Source organism: Mandrillus leucophaeus, unplaced genomic scaffold (assembly GCF_000951045.1).
Source record: "Mandrillus leucophaeus isolate KB7577 unplaced genomic scaffold, Mleu.le_1.0 Scaffold22, whole genome shotgun sequence".
NCBI lineage: Eukaryota > Metazoa > Chordata > Mammalia > Primates > Cercopithecidae > Mandrillus > Mandrillus leucophaeus.
The window spans coordinates 5,950,343-5,956,291 of record NW_012102254.1 but is presented as its reverse complement, the minus strand read 5'-3'; the positions used below and the strand labels follow the sequence as shown (position 1 = coordinate 5,956,291).

Below are 5,949 nucleotides of genomic sequence, written 5' to 3'. Positions count from 1 at the left end.
TCTTAATCTCAAGTACCCAGGGACACTGCCAAAGGTCACAGGGACCTCTGCCTAGGAAAGCTAGGTATTGTCCAAGGTTTCTCCCCATGTGATAGTCTGAAATATGGCCTCGTGGGAAGGGAAAGACCTGATCGTCCCCCAGCCTGACACCCGGGAAGGTTCTATGCTGAGGAGGACTAGTACAAGAGGAAAGAAGGCCTCTTGGCAGTTGAGATAGAGAAAAGCATCTGTCTCCTGCCCGTCCCTAGGCAATGGAATATCTCGGTGTAAAACCCGATTGTTTGTTCTGTTTACTGAGAAAGCAGAAAACCGCCTTAGGGCGAAAGGTAGGACTTGCTAGCGCAATGCTGCTCTTTAATGCACTAAAAAGGTTTATGGAGATGTTTGCATATGCATGTCAAGGCACAGCACTTTTCCTTAAATTTACGTCACAGAGATCTTTATTCATATGTCTTACTGCTGACCTTCTCAGAACGATGATCCTATTATCCTGCTACTTCCCTTTTTCTAAGATAGTAAAGATAATGATCAATAAATACTGCCGGGGTAAGTCCTCTGGATGCTGAGCGCTGGTCCCCTACGCCCACTTTTTCTTTCTCTGTACTTTGTCTCTGTGTCTCATTTCTTTTCTCAAGTCTCTTGTTCCACCTGAGAAACACCCACAGGTGTGGAGGGGCAAGCCACCCCTTCAATTATAGATCAAATTTTAGACAGCTTTTAGTATATTTGAAATAACCTGAAATTTGATTATTCCAGAATTTTTATGGTTTGTTAATTTTTTAAAATAGGTTTTCTACTGTCCAGTAAAACTTGGAGTGGGCCAGACCACCCCAAACCCCAGTATTTTGTCCTTTCCAGGCCATGGAGGCCTTTCTGGTGAGGTAACTGCTTGCAGCCCTGAGGAAGCTTCTTAGAAGTCTCAAGATGACTCTATCATTTAATCCAGGATTTTAATTTTAATCACTTCTTTCCTTTGTATTTCAAAGTATCTACTTTAACGGACCACAAGTGTAAATCTGAAACATTAGAAATCATTTAATATATAACCTTTTGATACTGTTTTCTGGCTCCAAACGGGCCTTTGATACCTTTGTTCATATGAAGTTTTGAATTTGTTTTGTTTTGTTTTGTTGTGTCTTTAATGCAGAAGAAATGGTGGAATGTTTGAGAATTCCATTAAAAGAAATTTTGATGACTGAAGTTTTTGTGTTGCAGGAACAAATAAGTGCTCTTCAAGCCAAATTGGATGAAGAAGAGCATAAAAACCTCAAGCTTCAGCAGCTCGTAGACAAACTGGAACATCATTCTACCCAAATGCAGGAGGTGAGACCAAGAGCACGGCCTCAGAAAATGTATGAAGTACCCTCAAATGTTTCCTTGAGGAAACATCCTCAAGGATCCTCAAACATCTTTGAGTATGTATGAAACATACTCAGAGAGTATCACAGAAAGAAAGTGCCACACGGCCTTAGTGAAGGCTTATTTGAGCTGTATTCTCTACCTTGTTACTTGGCATGCTGCTCTGATAATGAGACAGGCATGCATAGTCTGCACTTGGCTGACTTAGTCAATAATGCAGATGGATCCCTTGCTATGTGTTTAGAAGAAACCAAGATGGACTGTCCATGGCTTCGTAGTTGTTAATCCTCTTTACTATAGTTCGTGGGGACAGCCAATTTTCTTCTGGTCAGAGACGTTAAAACTAGACTTTAAAAACAGAAACAGGTTAATGAGGCCAGGCATGGTGGCTCACACCTGTAATCCCAGCACTTTGGGAGGCCGAGGCAGGTGGATCACCTAAGGTCAAGAGTTCGAGACCAGCCTGGCTAATGTGGCGAAACCCTGTCTCTACTAAAAATACAAAAATTTGCTGGGCGTGGTGGCGCATGCCTGTAATCCCAGCTACTCGAGAGACTGAGGCAGGAGAATCACTTGAACCCAGGAGCCGGAGGTTGTGTCACTGCACTCCAGCCTGGTGACAGAGCAAGACTCTGTCTCAAAAAAAAAAAAAAAAAAATGAAACAGGTTAATGATTTGGAGTGCGTCTGCGTCTTAGCATACCAGGATTCCTTTTTCAGTAAATTTATCTTTTTTCCCAAAGCTTTTCTCATCAGAAAGAATTGATTGGACCAAACAGCAGGAAGAGCTTCTCTCGCAGTTGAATGTCCTTGAAAAGCAGCTTCAAGAGACTCAAACTAAAAATGACTGTAAGTTATTCTATCAGGAGCTTTGTGACTTGAAGGAATACTGTAACTCAGTATCTTTTTACTCTTATTAATAAAGCTGTTCCTATGTTTTTGGATGGTTGCTTTGTTGTTGTTTGTTGTTTGATAACCAGACTGGGGTTTGCATGCAGTGGTAAGTAACAGTAATATATCATAAAAGGTAAATTTCTCCATCATTGTTCACAAACAAATGATACAAAAGTTTGCTTAAAGTTTTTTGTTTGTTTGTTTGTTTTTGAGACAGAGTCTTGCTTTGTCACCCAGGCAGGAGTCCAGTGGCATGATCTCGGCTCACTGCAACCTTCACCTCCCGAGTTCAAGTGATTCCCCACCTCAGCCTCCTGAGTAGCAGCTGGGATTACAGGAGTACATTACCATGCCTGGCTAATTGTTTTCTTCTTTGGATATTTTTTTTTTTTTTTTTGAGATGGAGTCTTGCTCTGTTGCTCAGGCTGGAGTGCAGTGGTGGGATCTCAGCGGCTCACTGCAACCTCCGGCTCCTGGGTTCAAGCAGTTCTCCTGTCTCAGCCTCCCAAGTAGCTGGGATTATAGGCATGCACCACCAAGCCCGGCTAATTTTAGTAGAGACGTGGTTTCCCTATGTTGGCCAGGCTGGTCATGAACTCCTGACCTCAGGTGATCTACCCACCTTGGCCTCCCAAAGTGCTGGGAATACAGGCGTGAGCCAACACACGTGGCCTAGTTTTTATATTTTTGGTAGGTAGAGACAGGGTTTTACCATGTTGGCCAGGCTGGTCTCAAACTGCTGACCTCAGGGGATCCACCCACCTCGGCCTCCCAAAGTGCTGGGATTACAAGTATGAGCCACCATGCCCAGCCTGCTTAAAGTTTTAAATAAGCTGCTTTGAAAATGAAGTGTCTTGAATTCATGAATGTTTTAATATTAGCAAAGCATAGGTTATATATTTGTATATGTTTGTAGATGTGGGAATATCATTTGATTCCCAATGTTTTCACTTTATTTTTCCCTTCATTAAAGTACTTGCAGTGGTTTGTAATAAAGCTAAAACAAAAAGAGATAGCCATTCTGTTTTCTTTGAACTAAAAAGTTAACTAATACTATTTGCAGTTGTAGTTGTCTTAGAAGACCTGAAGTGTTTAACCCATGTTGGAAAGTTTAGGCAAATTTCCAAGGGATTTTTCAATAACTAAGATGAGCTCACTTAAAATACATTACATCTTTTAATTTTTTTTCTTATATTAAGAGTTTTGTTTGTTTGTTTGTTTGTTTTGAGACAGAGTCTCACTTTGTCACCCAGGCTGGAGTGCAGTGGTGCGATCTCGGCTCACTGTAACCTCCACCTCCCAGGCTCAAGCGATCTTCCCACCTCAGCCTCCTGTGTAGCTGGGACCATAGGTGCTCACCACCACACCCAGCTAATTTTTTGTATTTTTGGTAGAGACAGGGTTTTGCCATGTTGCTCAGGCTGGTCTCGAACTCCTAACCTCAAGCATTTCGCCTGCCTCAGCCTCACAAAGTGCTGGGATTATAGGCATAAGCCACTGTGCCTGCCCTTATGTTAGGAGTTTTGAAGCACATTTTACAGGAGAAATCTAGCAAAGTCAAGTGACCTGTAAGTCAGGGACAGACGTTAACTCTTTCTATTTCAGTAGGAATTTACCAAAAACCATGTGCAAGGGAGAGGAAGAAAACAGAAATCTCAGTGCTGCTAGGTACCCACCACTTAATTCTTCAACATTTTTCCTTAAAATAGTCTCTTCGACTTGATTTTGCTAATTGTGGGAATAGTACCTATCAAATTTATTTGTCTGCTTTAAGAAACCTATTGAGGATATGTTTTATTTGTTTTTTAGTTTTGAAAAGTGAGGTACATGACCTGCGAGTAGTCCTTCATTCTGCTGACAAGGAGCTTTCTTCAGTGAAATTGGAGTATAGTTCATTCAAAACGAGTCAGGAGAAAGAATTCAACAAACTTTCCGAAAGACACATGCATGTACAGCTTCAATTAGATAATCTCAGGTAGAGTTGTTTTCTTATGGTTTCAAGTTGCCTGATTGGCTGTAACCTACGACTGTTTGAAGTTGCAAGTGTTAAACCCAACTCAAAGCAGTTAAACAAATAAAAAAGATAATTTATTGGCTCCAATATTGGGAAGCCGCAGAGGTGATTTTAGTTTCAGGAACAGACTAGTCTGAGTCTCAAACAATATCGTCAGTCTTCTCTCTCTCTCAGCTCTGCTCTGTTCTATGTATTGCTCTTATTCCCTCCTATTATTGAGGTCCTTCTATGTGACAAGGAACAGATTGCCTCACACAGCTCCATATTTTGGTTCCCAGCATAAAAACCCCTGTAAAGAAATTCTGTCTCCCAACAGCCAGGTATTATCCCAGAGAAAATCAATTGGTTTTGCTTGAGTCATCTGCTCCCCTTTAGACTAGTCACTTACCAGGTTTGAGATGGCACTGGCCCAACATAGAGTAATGTGCCTGCTCTGGAAGGAAAGGTGTGCTCTTACTAGAAGAAAGGACAGTGTAAGGTAAACCAAAACAATAGTCATCACTGCTGTGCACACTAACTCTACAAAGGCTGGCTGATTGGTCAGTACTGGTAATCTTGACACAAATGTAATCTCACGTGTAAATAGTTTCTTCTTTGTTATTTACTGTTTCTTTTTTTCTTCTTGCTAACTTCAACCTTTTGTATAACATAACACTTTTTGACAATGTCTCTTGTGTCTATAGCCATAATTTAATAATGGACATGAATGTTATACTGTGAATGTGATGTAAATGTAACTGTTTGCTCTGGAAAAGCTACTAATAGGCAGCCTTGAGTTTAATTTTTGTAGACATTACAAAGATTAAAATCTGTAGCTGTTGAGTGTTTTTTGGATATACAACCAGAAATTGAAAGAGAGGAAGAAAACTTGAGATCTGCAGGCCAGAGCCATCTATACATACATTTTTCCTTTTTTTTTTTCTTAATTAAAAGATTCATTTCTATTTGTAAAATGAAAAAATGCATAATTATTACTAATGAAATACAATAGTTTCATTTTCATAACAGAGAAAGTGATGACATTTGTAACCTTTCCTTGCCATATCTCTATCTCACTGAATGTTGAATAGCTTGAGTTTTAGGCAAAATCCCATATTTATCTGCTGCTTCTTCCTCCTTTTGTTGTTGTTGTTTTTTTAATTTTTATTTTACTTTAAGTTCTAGGGTACATGTGCACAACGTGCAGGTTTGTTACATAGGTATACATGTGCCATGTTGCTTTGCTGCACCCATTAACTCATCATTTACATTAAGTATTTCTCCTAATGCTGTCCCTCCCCCAGCCCCCTACCCCCTGACAGGCCCCAGTGTGTAATGTTCCCCGCCCTGTGTCCAAGTGTTCTCATTGTTCAGTTCCCACCTACGAGTGAGAACATGCAGTGTTTGGTTTCCTGTCTTTGTGATAGTTTGCTGAGAATGATGGTTTCCAGCTTCATCCATGTCCCTGCAAAGGACATGAACTCATCCTTTTTTATGGCTGCATCGTATTCCATGGTGTATGTGTGCCACATTTTCTTAATCTAGTCTATCATTGATGGACATTTGGGTTGGTTCCAAGTCTTTGCTATTGTGAATAGTGCCACAATAAACATACATGTGCATGTGTCTTTTTAGCAGCATGATTTATAATCCGTTGGGTATACCCAGTAATGGGATCAGTGGGTCAAATGGTATCTCTAGTTC

General features: G+C 40.6%; 1 protein-coding gene across 2 annotated transcripts in view; it reads left to right on the top strand.

The window, feature by feature from the left end:
* The window catches only part of KIF15 (kinesin family member 15), an 88,911-nt gene that overhangs the window by 49,606 nt on the left and 33,356 nt on the right, over positions 1-5,949 (top strand). For both annotated transcript variants that reach the window (XM_011981109.1, XM_011981110.1), the window contains 3 exons: positions 1,216-1,323; positions 2,102-2,207; positions 4,062-4,227. In XM_011981109.1, coding sequence (XP_011836499.1) covers positions 1,216-1,323; positions 2,102-2,207; positions 4,062-4,227 — 380 coding nt within the window. The remainder of the gene's footprint in view (positions 1-1,215; positions 1,324-2,101; positions 2,208-4,061; positions 4,228-5,949) is intronic.